Source organism: Perissodus microlepis, chromosome 3 (genome assembly GCF_051167445.1).
Source record: "Perissodus microlepis isolate ML-2025 ecotype Zambia chromosome 3, ASM5116744v1, whole genome shotgun sequence".
NCBI lineage: Eukaryota > Metazoa > Chordata > Actinopteri > Cichliformes > Cichlidae > Perissodus > Perissodus microlepis.
Genome location: NC_140463.1, coordinates 8,468,631 through 8,482,348, shown reverse-complemented (window position 1 = coordinate 8,482,348; position 13,718 = coordinate 8,468,631). Strand labels below are relative to the sequence as shown.

The 13,718-nt window shown below is 40.7% G+C and overlaps 2 protein-coding genes across 4 annotated transcripts in view; one reads left to right on the top strand and one right to left on the bottom strand.

The window, feature by feature from the left end:
* Nucleotides 1-13,718, bottom strand: part of LOC146389750 (neural cell adhesion molecule 2-like) — a 631,716-nt gene that overhangs the window by 548,767 nt on the left and 69,231 nt on the right. The gene's annotated exons all lie outside the window — the stretch shown is intronic.
* Nucleotides 1-13,718, top strand: part of LOC146389755 (uncharacterized) — a 49,535-nt gene that overhangs the window by 22,108 nt on the left and 13,709 nt on the right. For 2 of the 3 annotated variants that reach the window (XM_084912579.1, XM_084912586.1), the window contains 2 exons: nucleotides 448-2,724; nucleotides 2,973-11,791. In XM_084912579.1, coding sequence (XP_084768705.1) covers nucleotides 448-2,700 — 2,253 coding nt within the window. In that variant the 3' untranslated portion in view covers nucleotides 2,701-2,724; nucleotides 2,973-11,791. Of the gene's footprint in view, nucleotides 1-5; nucleotides 2,725-2,972; nucleotides 11,792-13,718 lie in introns of those variants that run through there. The other variant, XM_084912575.1, reaches the window with a different exon arrangement.

Genomic DNA, 13,718 nt, shown 5'->3' with positions numbered 1-13,718 from the left:
AAAACATCACAGTTACACTGTTATTCAAACTGTGTGCACAGCTGGTCGGTTTTTAAAATCCTGTTAACAGCAGCTTTATCTTTTCCATCCTGGGTTTCTCCATATATACAGACTCTACATTCACAACCAAAAACCACAGAAGTTACAAGAAAATACAAAGATCATATTTTCTCTACACACATTGAAACAACAATATCATCAGTTGAACTCACAATTTTTTCTTAAGTAAAAGAGTTTCTCTACTGATCGATATTTCTTCAATAATGTCATTTTGTACAACTCTCATTGTAGCACATCATTGTAATGTGATACTATTACCAGAAGGTGGTGGTAACACATCAACAATGTGTTTTTTTGACATGTCTGATTCCACCAATGGAGGGAATTTCAGTTTGTTCCACGACTGCATTTCACTCACTGCCTGTGTTTGTATCTCTGTCACTGCAGGACCAACATGGAGCAAGAAGTCAGCGCTCTCAGGAGGCCGACAAACCTCACAGAAGAAAGGGAGAGAAAACCTACAGCTGTAATGAGTGTGGGAAGGAATTTAGCCTGGCTGGACACTTAAAACGACACCAAATCATCCACAGTGGAGTTAAAGCTTACAGTTGTGACTTGTGTGGAAAGTCTTTTACACTGGCTCAAACCTTAAAAACACACCAACTCATCCACAGTGGAGTTAAACCTTACAGTTGTGAGTTTTGTGGAAAGTCTTTTACCCTGGCTCAAACCTTAAAAACACACCAACTCATCCACAGTGGAGTTAAAGCGTACAGCTGTGAGTTTTGTGGAAAGTCTTTTACCCTTGCTGGAACCTTAAAAACTCACCAACTCATCCACAGTGGATTTAAAGCGTACAACTGTGACTTGTGTGGAAAGTCTTTTACCCAGGCTCAAGCCTTAAAAACACACCAAATCATTCACAGTGGAGTTAAACCTTACAGCTGTGAGTTTTGTGGAAAGTCTTTTACCCTGGCTCAAACCTTAAAAACACACCAACTCATCCACAGTGGAGTTAAACCTTACAGCTGTGAGTTGTGTGGAAAGTCTTTTACCAAGGCTGGAGACTTAAAAAGACATGAAACCATTCACAGTGGAGTTAAACCTTACAGCTGTGAGTTTTGTGGAAAGTCTTTTACCCTGGCTAAAACCTTAAAAACACACCAACTCATCCACAGTGGAGTTAAACCTTACAGCTGTGAGTTTTGTGGAAAGTCTTTTACCCAGGCTGGAGGCCTAAAAAAACACCAACTCATCCACAGTGGATTTAAAGCACACAGCTGTGAGTCATGTGGTAAGGCCTTTGCTCAAAATAGCAATTTACAGAGGCATCTAGTTACCCACTCTGGAATTAAGGCGTACAACTGTGACTTGTGTGGAAAGTCTTTTACCCTGGCTGGAGACTTGAAAAAACACCAACTCATCCACAGTGGAGTTAAACCTTACAGCTGTTACTTGTGTGGAAAGTCTTTTACCCTGGCTGGACACTTAAAAACTCACCAACTCATCCACAGTGGAGTTAAAGCGTACAGTTGTGACTTGTGTGGAAAGTCTTTTACCCTGGCTCAAAGCCTAAAAACACACCAAGTCATCCACAGTGGAGTTAAACCTTACAGTTGTGAGTTGTGTGGAAAGTCTTTTGCCCAGGCTGGAGACTTAAAAAGACACCAAATCATCCACAGTGGATTTAAACCTTATAGCTGTGACTTGTGTGGAAAGTCTTTTACCCAGGCTGGAGACTTAAAAAGACACCAAATCATTCACAGTGGAGTTAAACCTTACAGCTGTGAGTTGTGTGGAAAGTCTTTTACCAAGGCTGGAAACTTAAAAAGACACCAAATCATTCATAGTGGAGTTAAACCTTACAGTTGTGACTTGTGTGGAAAGTCTTTTACCCTGGCTCAAAGCCTAAAAACACACCAACTCATCCACAGTGGAGTTAAACCTTACAGCTGTGAGTTGTGTGGAAAGTCTTTTACCCAGGCTGGAGACTTAAAAAGACACCAAATCATCCACAGTGGAGTTAAACCTTACAGCTGTGACTTGTGTGGAAAGTCTTTTACCCAGGCTGGAGACTTAAAAAGACACCAAATCATCCACAGTGGAGTTAAACCTTACAGCTGTGAGTTGTGTGGAAAGTCTTTTACCAAGGCTGGAGACTTAAAAAGACACCAAACCATTCACAGTGGAGTTAAACCTTACAGCTGTGAGTTGTGTGGAAAGTCTTTTACCCAGGCTCAAACCTTAAAAACACACCAACTCATCCACAGTGGAGTTAAACGTTACAGCTGTGAGTTTTGTGGAAAGTCTTTTACCTGGGCTGGAGGCCTAAAAAAACACCAACTAATCCACAGTGTATTTAAAGCACACAGTTTTGAGTTGTGTGGTAAGGCTTTTGCTCAAAATAGCAATTTACAGAGGCATCTAGTTACCCACTCTGGAATGAAGGCGTACAACTGCGACTTTTGTGGAAAAAGTTTCAGCGACAAACACTACCGAAATATTCACCTACGGATTCACACTGGAAATGATGTTTACTGCTGTGATCAGTGTGGGAAACTGTTTACAACAGATGCACAGTTACGACGACACATGTTTAGCCACACTGAGGAGAGACCTTATAAATGTGACCTGTGTGAGAAGACTTTTAAATCTCCACATCAGCTGAAAAAACACCAACAGATCCACACCAGAAAGTAACTCTACAAGTGCAGTTACTGTGAGGTATGTATTTAGTTTTTTATCTTGTAATTTTAACCTGATTGTTTGGAACAAGTCTGATCAGTAAACTTATGGAGTTATACTGAATGAACTGTTTGGAAAAATGAAGACTCTTTTTCACTCAGTAAGCTGAGTGTTGTAATGTAAACAGTAAAATGTAATTGGACGTTGGCAGAGATGCTTTTTATTTCAGGCGACGTTCAGGATAAAAATGTTGAAGGAATTCACTGACTTACAATGTCTTTGTTTAGAAGCGGAGCAAAGCACATGGATCCATTTCTCAACCCTGTCGTCACTGTGGTGGTAGGAAAGAGTTTCACTGTGATCTTTGTGGAAAAACTTCCAATCATCAACGGGACCTAAAAATACATCAATGTAGCCACACTGGAGACAAAATGAACTACTGCAAAGAATGTGGGAGAGGCTTCCACACACCGAGTACATTAAAAATACATGACCTCTTCCACAGTGGGGTCAAAAAGCACATCTGTGACCAGTGTGGGTCATCCTTCACCACTGGACATGAGCTCAATGAAAAAGCATAAGGGAAACCACACAGGAGAGACACCATACAAGTGCAGACACTGTGACAAAAGCTTCTCACAATCAGGTCGTCGTAAAAAACATGAACATACACACATGGAAGTGAACTTCAGCTGTGACCAGTGTGACAAGAGCTTCAGGAATCTCAGTTCATACTCCGAACACAAACAATCCCAAGCTGTACATAAACTGTTTCACTGTTACCAATGTGCAAAAACCTTCACTTCATTATCTGCTCTGTGCAAACATCAGCCTGATCATGCAGGACTGAAATCACTGGATCACAATGAATCTGAAGATAGAGAAAGATCCTCTTCTGGTTTCAGGGTCAGACTTAAAAACCTTGAGATCAGGCTCCACAGAGTTCAGATGGAATCTCCTGTAAAGAGTGTCAGCTGATGCCACACTTGGATCTGATGAGGTAGCTCTGATTTCTGGACCTGCAGTGAATAATCCTGAATGTTACATTTAGGAAGCTGCATGTATAGATATGTATATCAAGTTTATTTTTTTTCCTTTTAGGGATTTTAATTCTCTAAAATGTTATCACTGTTACATTTTAACCTTTGTTCCCTTAGGACACAGTAGTGTTTAGTAGTTGTATTCATTTTATGTGTTACCTAAGTTAAATTTCAATCCTTCATTCATATTTAATCTTTTGCTGTGGTAAAATCTTCTCTTAAATCATTTTCTCCCAAAACTACAAATATTTTCACAGCAGTTGCTCTTAAAACTTCCAAAATGAACTAAATCTGTCCACCAGCTTTGAAACAACACCTGCTGTGACTTTATGTCCAGAAAAAAGAAACTCAAGCTAAACTGGTTTTGGGCTGTACTTCTGGTACAAACATGTAATGCCAGTTTGTACCAGAAGATGAAGTAGTGAGTCAGTGTAACCTTTATTTAATTAGGCAAAGAACACATTCGTATTCACAGTGGCAGCAAAGAAATGTTGAAAGTCAAAAACAGCAGCACACATCAGGACCATTTTAAAGATCACAGGTGACTACTTTTACTTAATTCAAATTCCTTCAAATTTTTGGCTCCTCCTTTCACTTTAGTGTATTTACTGTATCCTTGAAGTCCACATGTTGTTTTTTAATGAATTCATTTTGATCCACATGTTCTGCAGCTGTTTCCCTGTTGATTTGAAGTTTGTATAATGAAATCCTGATAATATTAAAGTGTTAGTTATATTTGATGAACTCTGTGTAAAGTTTGTCTTATTAAACAGTTTAGTGTGAAAATGAAGAAATGGTCTCAGAACAAGTAGTTTGAGCCATGATTTCCGATTCAAACTAATTTAACTGTTTTCAGTGGTACATGTGGAGGTTTATCAGAGGAGGCGACTTGGCTGTTCTCCACTCACACAGAACAGGGTTCCTGCAGCTCATTAAAAACTCTGAAATGATCTTCAAGGACAAAAATATTTGATTTTTCTCAAAAACGTGCTGTGGGCATGACGTTTTTAGAGAGTGTGTTTAAGATGCATTGTGATTAACATCTCACACATTCCAATAAAGCAGAAGTTCCTGCATTGCAACAACATTTTCCAGATGTGTTCTCCCCCCTGCCCGTGTGCACGACTCTCATGGAGCACCACTTTGAAACGCAGCTGATTGGCAGATTCCCTTGTCTGCAGAGTCCAAAGACAAAAACGGCCCTCTTTACTCTGTATGGTTCGTACCAATTCGTCACACTTCCGTTTGGCTTGTTTGAAGCCCCGGCCATTTTCCAGCACTTCCTGTAGCGATAGCTGCGTCCTCACACTGCATATGCTGTTTCCTACCTGGATGATGTCATCATTCATAGTGATACCTTGGTGGAGCATGTGCAGTGGTTGGTCACAGTCCCGGATTCCCTGAGGCAGGCAGGGCTGATGGCAAACCCAGAAGAAGTGTGTGGTTGGATGGAGGGAGGTACAGAGTTTTTGGTACAATTTTGAGACCCCATTTGAAGACTGATTACACCACAGCGACGTGATGAAGGCTGTCCCAATTCCAAATGCGGTTGGAAATGCGCACTTCATTTCCCCGGACTTGAAGGATGAGTCAGGTGTATCATTCGTGGCGCAACATATCCCAGAATTCATAGTGCAGCCTTTACTGTGGCTAATAAAAAAAATGGCAGAAGCGTGGTGGCCGAAGAGTAAACTTTTGAGTATTGAATTTTTCACCCTCATCAGTTAACGCTGTCCATGCAGATATTATAGATTTGTAAATGATTACCTAACAATCTTGTCAACACAAAGTTCTTTATTGACAGGCAGTGGGGAGAGGGGACACTTGGGCAGTGCATTTACTGCATATAATGTGTTATCAACCTTTTCATCTTTTCTCATTACCCACAGCTACATCCACTTCTGTTGGGCTTAGGCTACTCACTAGGGCTGGGTATCATCACTGATTTCTATAATTAATTGATTAAATTCAATTTTGACTCAGTAACTGTTTCAAAGTAACTGAGGATAAAACACAGAACAACAGCAAGCTAAGCGTTTTTCAATTTGGCATAATTTATAAAAAAAAATGTATTAAGCAGCAAAAATGAAGCTTTCTTTTGGCCGGAGAGGTACAAAAGCTGCAGCTCAGAATCAGTGAGATGTTGACTTTCTGCCCTGACGGCATGTCCGTGTTCATGTCGTCGACAAGACGACATGTCACTGATGCATCGGGTCCGCGCTTTCTGTTCATGTCTTTGTGTGGAATCTGTTCACCTGCTCTCATTTATTGTTTTAGCTGTTTGGTGGTCATTGAAATAGTTTTGTGAGCTCCCTGCATTTCTGGCAAAATACATAGAATAAAAAAAACAGTAAAAAATAAAACACATAATACATCAAAATTAAAACGGCCCTATATTTGAAATAAGATAAAACAGCATAGAATCAAATAAAACAAAAAAACAGAAGAGGCCTGTCTTATCTCAAAAGGCATATTGTTCCACAGTTTTGGAGCTGCTACAGAAAAAGCACAATCTCCTCTAAGTTTACGCTCAGTCCTGGGTACATTCAGGAACAGCTGATCAGCTGACATTAGAGAGGTGGGTGTATACGGCTGTAGCAGCTCAGAGAGATAAGATTGGACTAGGCCATGGAGGGCTTTAAAAGCAAATAAAATAATTTTAAAAGGAATCCTAAAAAGAAATGGGCAGCAGGTGAAGTGAAGCTAAAATAGGGGAAATGTGCTCCAACTTTCGAGCTGCAACATATTGGACGCTCTGTAGATTTATGAATCACTGACCCCTATATAAAGTGCATTACAGTAATCCAACCGAGTGCTAACAAAGGCGTTGATTACTGTGTCAAAGTGCCTTTGTGAAAGAATTGGCTTTATTTTAGCTCGCTGCCTGAGATGAAAGAAGCTTGATTTTACCACTGCTTTGATCTAACTGTCAAGTTTCAGATCACAGTCCACTTTGACCAGCAGGTTTGTGACAGTTGGCTTAACATACTGGGCCAAGGTATCTAAATATACATTTGGTGTCTCAGTGGGGCTGCCAAAAACCATCATCTCAGTCTTTTTGTCACTGAATTTTACAAGGTTAAGAGACATCAAAGCCTTAATGTCATCAAGACACTGAAGTAATGGCTGTATGAAATATTTGCCTTTTTTCTGTAGAGGGACATAGATCTGACAGTCATCAGCATAGAAGTGAAATGCAATGCTGTGTTTTCTCAGTATAGATCCAAGAGAGAGCAGATACAAAGAAAAGAGGAGGGGGCCTAGAACTGAGCTCTGTGGGACATCACACAAGAGAGGAGTGGAGGACGAAACATGGTCAGAGACTGACGCCAAAGGTTTGTCCCGCCAAGTAGGACCTGAACCACTCCAGTGCTGTGCCCACCCAGTGCTCCAAACGAGAGAGTAAAATGCATGATCCACGGTATCAAACGAGACTGTCAAATCTAAAAGCACAGGAACAACACAGTCCCCAGCATCAGTAGCTAAAAATATGTCATTAAAAACTTTTAAAAGGGCTGATTCAATGCTATGAAAGGGTTTAAAAATAGATTGGAAAACCTGTAAAACATTTTGCTTTTCCAGGAAGGTCATTCATTGACTGTGAACTCTCTTTTCAAGAATTTTGGAAAGAAAAGGTAGTTTGGAGATAGGCCTGTAATTTGCAAGAATCGTAGGATCAAGAACAGGTTTTTTAAGCAGGGTTTTGACTACAGCATGTTTACAATCTTTAGGGACTACACCTGACATCAAACTATGGTTTACCAGGTGGAGAACCAAAAGTCCAACTGTAGGTAACACCTCTTATAAGAGTCGAGGAGGGACAGCATTGTTTGGAGACCCTGCAGGCTTAAAACAATCAACAGTCTCCTTTAAAGAGGACAAAGTCAACGGCTCAAACCCCTCAAAGACAGCAGAGCAGGAAGCAGAGACTGATGGTCTGAGCACAAGGAGAGATTTGAGCCCTGGAGGAGGAGACCTTCTCAATTAAAAAAGTGTAAAAAACTTTCACAGGTTGCAGAGAATCCTTATCGTATTATGTGCTTAATTTTATATGTGATAGAAGTGACAGATTTATAAAGTGAGGCAAATTATTGTGATGTCACAATTGCAGGATGATCTACTAACAGTGTGTTTTAATCTCTCTATGAAGAAGCCACTTCAGTTCAGTAAAAATCAGCTTTCTGCTGAGAGCAGCACCAATTAGTGGCTCAACAATACAGAGTAAGCTCTTGATTCATGCAAGTGTGTGCTCTGAAAACAGCAGGGAAATTGGGATAAATAAGAGGAGGCTGAAGGAGAATCAAAATGCTTTTAATATCAGAAATAACTGTTCTGATAGAAATCACTGAGCACTGTGCAAAGTGTTCTGAGGATTAGGACTCGGGTACAGATTTATCGAGAGGAGAGACGCATCAGTACAAACTGTTTCATCCTTTAAACCTAAACTCTGTGAACAGTTGACTGTTCGATGTGCTAAAGAACAGAAAACATTATTTCCCATCAGACCATGAGCAACATTCAGGCATGTAACACAGTAACACTTTTATTTTTTACATATTCAGCAGAAAGAGTTAGCTGTGTGCAGTACAAAAAAATTAAGAAGCGTAATTCATTTCTGCTTGGTTTCACATAAACTGTAGTATTAAGGAAAAATAAGTGGGGCTCACCTCAAAACAATCAGTATAAGATCTGACTGGAGAGTTTTAGGACAGAGCCAAACTTTTGGAACTGAAATAACAACTTTGAGCGGATCAGAAACTTGTTTTGGTAACATTTCCCCCTAAAACAATAAACTGTCCTCACTATCACAACCACAGCAGGAACAAGACAGGATTCTGTGGTAGATTTTGTGCAATTTGTAGTAAATTGTGCGCCACAGACTTTGTAATTTACATTTGTGTCACTCATTTAAATCTTCTTCTCCTGAAAGTGAAACTCTTACAAACACATATGTCATAACTTCAGTCACAAACTGACACTGAGTCTCTTCAGTAAATCCAGCAGCTTTTTAACATCAAAAGACGTCTTTGAGCTGCTGCAGATGTTAGTAAATCTGACCCTAAAGGTTCCTTCTTCAACAACAGGGTTAGAACACATTGTGACGAAGTAAGATGTTTGTTTTGTAGTCCATCTTCTGCACAATGTAGTTTCAACAGGCGGACATCCGGTGTCACATTGTTACAGAGAGACGAGTGTAAGGCTGTTCCAATTCTCAGCATCGCTCCTCTCTTTCCCTGAGTCCTTAGCAAATCTCCTTCCCACGATGACGTTTTCATCGAGGCCAAGGAAAAGAGTTTAGGAAAAGGAGATAGGCGCTACTTTTGAAATAACACCCCACGTGGTTACCTTGTGACGCTGAGTCACGTGACTTCGCAGCAACAAATCACAGCAGAGCCGGAAAAGGAGGCAGAGCAAAGTGTCTGTGCAGGAGAGGAGAGTCGAGCAGAGAGAGCTGCTTTTTCATGAAACGGGAGTAAAGTAGTGAACTTACAGGAACATATACCACTACCAACGTTTGGATCGATGTCTGCATCAATCTGCACACCCTTGTCTCCTGGATCGTAGCTGAGATCAGCGTGAACCACACGGGTCTCTGCTAGGGCTGGGCGATATGGCCTAAAATCCATATCGCAGTATAATTTGAAGCACATGTGGTAACGATATATATCACAATATATATTCTTTTCTTCTGTATAATGTATTTTCCACACTATAAGCCACACATAAAATCCTTTAATTTTCTCAAAAATCGAGAGTGTGCCTCGATGTATGAATTCTGGTTGTGCTTACTGACCTCGAACCGATTTTGGCGTGCAGAAATCTTTTAAAAAATGTTTTAGTACAACTTTGGTAAGCCACACTGCTTGATGGATTGTCAGAGCATTACGGCTGCCGTAGTGAGGAGCGTCGCAGAGTAATCTGGGTCCAAAACTCCATCCACTTCAAGTCCCAAAGTCAAACGAACACTGAGAGTTAAAAACGGTCTAAATTCTTTCATCTTTAATAAAATCATCAGCGTTGCTGCTTTACCAGGTATAACAATTAAGTTTAACATCCAGGCATCCATGAAAACAGAATTTATTAAATTTAACGGAGTTAGAAGTTAACAGGAAGTTAGCTCGCTAGTTTACACCTAAACATGCAGTGTTGGGAAGGTTAGTTTTAAAATGTATTCCATTACAGATTACAGAATGCATGCCCCAAAATATATTCTGTAACGTATTCCGTTACGTTACTCAATGAGAGTAACGTATTCTGAATACTTTGGATTACTTAATATATTATCATGCTTTTTACAACTACATGAATGTACTATTGCTGTGATTTATTACTGTTACTGAAGGTCCGCGGCTCCGAACAGGACCTCTGACTAATACGGCGGGTTCCGTGTCGGGCTCGTAGCCAAAAAATAGCTTTACTTTGTTGTGTGGGTCAACTCTGCTTGCGAGAGACAAAGAGAGGCGTTGAAAGGCTGCTCCAACGGAACTTATTGTTTCGGAGGAAAACACAAACACAGTATACAGTCGAGTCTTAATAGCGTACTTACAACTGGGCTTGTCAGGCACTCTTCTTGGCTGCAGTGGTTATTATTATATTTACATGCTTCCAGCTCCCGTTTTTGCTCGATGACAGCTCGTACTTTTCCTTTTCTCCCTCCTCGTGCTCACAGACACATAAGGGGTATGGCAGTCCATTCTCCCAGCAGCACGGACTACACTGCCCATGAGGCTACATCCTTTAGAGCTATACCACTAGCGTTCTGCTTATTAGCTTAGCACAACAACAAAAAGGCGCTCTCTCACCCAGGAAACACGCAGAGAGAGCGTCACCCTGTAACCATGGCAACCGTAACGCTGCCACCTGGAACAACAGGACATAGCTGTCAAACAAAACCCAAACAGTCCTGACCCGCGACAATATGAAACAGGAAAGTACCGCCGTGTAATCCATTTATTTCAACAAAGTAACTGTATTCTAAATACCACCTTTTTAAACGGTAACTGTAACGGAATACAGTTACTCATATTTTGTATTTTAAATACGTAACGGCGGTACATGTATTCCGTTACTCCCCAACACTGTAAACATGACATACCATGTTCTGACTGAGAGATTTTTGAAACTAATTAAAACGTACAGCTCTGCTACCACTTCCAACATAAAGACAGAAAACTAAACAGCAGTGACGTTTGCAGGGTTACTGAAGTTGGACTACCTGGTATATAATGGTGTGCTACGTGATTGCTAGCGACACAGCTATGTTAGCATAACATTAGCACAGTGAAGCTGGAGGATGAACGCCAACTTTTTTTCCACTCGATAGAAGTTAACGTGAGGGATTCTGGTGGTCAGGGACAAATGCAATCGCATAGCAGGATGCTATACACGGGGCAAACTTCAGTCAGGAGAACAACTGAGATTATAAGATTGGGGAAACCTGCAGTCAGCTGAGACTGAAGAAGTCACTTGGATGAGCGACGAAACGTTTCTCCCAGAAAACGCTACGTCCAGATGAACAAAATCAACTTTTGGAGAACTGAGATTATTCATCCACAATACGAGGTTATTAATATACTGCAACAACATGGGAACAGAACAGCTGCGAGAGAATTCAGCATTAATGAATCAATGTTACGGAAGTGGAGGAAGTGCAGTTTTTGGCTTTCCCCATATTTCAAAAGTGCTTCACCTCTTTGCTATGACTGTCGCCCGGCATAATTTGCAGATGATAATGGTTGTAGCCGCTGCGATGCTTTCGACCAAAACAGGCGCAGCTTGATGACATCATCAACATGCGCTATCGAGGTAGAGCGGTATAGTCAAAATCGTCTTGGAATATGAACAAAAGGATGGGCTGCAGGGCAGGAGAACAGCCAACCCCCACCCCCAGGACAGGAAGCCACAGGTACAAGCCTGGGGGAGGGAAATCAGCCTTTAGAATAGGACTTCATATGATAATCTCCAGATGCATCTGTATTTTATTTTCTTCCAGCGCAAATAAGGACGTCTGATTTTGGAAGTAAAAGTCTCCGCCTGATCGCTACCATCAAAAAGAATCCGTGAAGGTGGCGTACTTCTTCTTCTTCTTCTTTTTTAACACTGTTTAGTCTTAATGTTTATTACGTATTATACACAAATGCAATAAGCAGCAGGTGCTATAGGCATCTGGAAGCAACTGTATATACAATTCTAACATGTGATTAACTATTAGTTACTCAGTGTCACTCTTTCTATGCAAAACTAAGCAACTGAAAATAATCAATACTGCCTTAAAAGTGCACATATGTAATTGATATAATTACGTCACCACATCTGATTAGAGTAACATTAAGCAGTTTTATATTACACAGAACAACCACAACAGAGCTCTACAATTAATAACATCTAATTGCAGCTACTCTGACAATGAGCTGAACGTCACTAATCATTACCGGTGCCTTTTTTGAGTCTCTCTGCTTTCCTCTCAATTTCTGTACATTATTTAAAACTCTTAATAAAGTGACCTTTTCTCTATATTGGCAATGTACATCTCTGTTTAGAGCTGTTCGCACTAAAGTAAAAAGTAAAAAGCACCATCACTTCATGCGGATACCCTTTCGGCGCCAGCTGCGGTCGCAAGGCTGGAGCCGAACAAGAACACCCTGATAACGACTGTGTTTAGTCTGTTCCTTCCCATTCCAAGCAAGGCCACCTGGGTTGGCTGGAAGACTGTTTACTTAGCCTAGCAGGGCGAAGGACACTGTCTCAGCTGAAGTCTGGACACGCACACACATACACTGATATGCACACACTCATCCCCCCTCCCTTTCCAAATGCCTTCGATGCTTGTTCCCTCCTGGGAACACGGCGGGTCTGAGCCCGTGCTGGAATGGTAGCGCTGGGCAGGATGGCTGCTGTGTTTGCTTCGGATTACTCCTCACCCCCCACCTGACCCTGTGGCTTGTCACGTGTTCCATAATGTTGTGCTGTGAACATTTATGTGCTTTTTTGTGCAGAAGAGTTTTTTTGTTTCCTGTTCTCATGCTGTCCTCCCAGGAGCCCAGCATGAGTAGAGGTCTCTTTTTTTCCTCTTGTACTTTCCCATTGTAGTGTATATTTCAGTGTTTTTTTTCTGTAACGCTACCAATCTCCGACCTGTATCCCCATGTGATGTCTGTGTTGTGTGTGTAAGGTTGGGGGGGTCCTATTTCACTGCAGGGCTACCTGCACGTGGCCAATAAAGCCTTGATTGATTGATTGTTTCTGGGCTATAAATTTTTTAATGTATTCTTTAAAGTCTTTTTATTGAAAAAGCTTTTTGTACAATCACAAACAACAAATTAAACATACAATCAGTACAGCATACTGCTCAAATAAAAACTGAAACCCCGCCAACCTGTCTGCAGGAATTAAAGGAAAGAGGGGAGGGAAAAATGGAAAAAAAGGCGGGGGGTGTCAAGTTAGGCACTGTGACAAAAAACATTGACATTTACAGATGTATACATGCACACAATTGTACAGAGGCCGCTACTGACCATCTTTCCATTTGTCAATAAATGTCAGAAATGGTTGCCAGGTAGTGCACTGTAAAATGTAATATTGTGCTTAATTAAAAATATCAAATAGGCTGAACTCAATTTTTTTTTTTATCAATTTGTTGTTAGAACTCGATTTAAATAAGTCACCAGTACTTTTTATGCAAAAACGCTGATAAACTCAATTTATTTGAGTTGTCTTTTTTTTTTCTTTTTTTTTTTTTTGCCTGTCCCGTTTAGATCTTTAGCCATCAGAATTCTTGTCTAAAGGCCAAGAAAGATGCCAAGTGGATTTACTTTACCAAGTGGATCATCATGGCCTTGCCATATTGGTCCATTTGATTGACCTTTATTATAATTATGTATTTATTTTATTTTTGTTTTTTAAAGACGGGACAGACATGACAGAGGGATAGGACAGGGAGAAAGAATGAAAGAAAGACAGGGAGAGAAAGAAAAATAGAGGGGAGAAGAGATG